The 327-nt window shown below is 72.2% G+C and overlaps 1 protein-coding gene across 1 annotated transcript in view; it reads right to left on the reverse strand.

Moving 5' to 3' along the window:
• The window catches only part of MIB2 (mindbomb E3 ubiquitin protein ligase 2), a 12064-nt gene that overhangs the window by 559 nt on the left and 11178 nt on the right, over nucleotides 1-327 (reverse strand). Inside the window, exons 17-18 of the mRNA XM_010849997.1 lie at nucleotides 223-327; nucleotides 1-148 (exon numbers count right to left, since the gene is read on the reverse strand). The exon at nucleotides 1-148 is cut by the window's left edge and continues 10 nt beyond it. Of these exons, the coding sequence (XP_010848299.1) occupies nucleotides 1-148; nucleotides 223-327 (253 nt within the window). The remainder of the gene's footprint in view (nucleotides 149-222) is intronic.

Below are 327 nucleotides of genomic sequence, written 5' to 3' on the forward strand. Positions count from 1 at the left end.
CGCCAGCTCCGAGCACACTAGGCACTCAGCGGCCTCGGGCCCCGTCGGCGCGGCCACATGCAGGTTGGTCACAGTGTTCGGAGCACTGAGCACCAGTCTTGGACCCTGGGCCGAGCCCCCGCTGCCACTGCCTCCAGCCTGCCGCTCCCTGCGTGAGGACAGGGGTCTTGAAAGGGCCCGGAGTTTCGAGCCCGCCCCCCACCCCCCTCCCCGCCGGCTCACCGGAAGCGCTGAGCACAGCCCTGCAGGGCTTTGAGCAGGCGACCCTCGGCAGCCAGGTCCAGGGGGCTCCGGCCGCGGTGGTTGGCGTAGCTCAGGTCGGCGCCC

This window comes from Bison bison, unplaced genomic scaffold (assembly GCF_000754665.1).
Source record: "Bison bison bison isolate TAMUID 2011002044 unplaced genomic scaffold, Bison_UMD1.0 scf7180017864289, whole genome shotgun sequence".
NCBI classification, from domain to species: domain Eukaryota; kingdom Metazoa; phylum Chordata; class Mammalia; order Artiodactyla; family Bovidae; genus Bison; species Bison bison.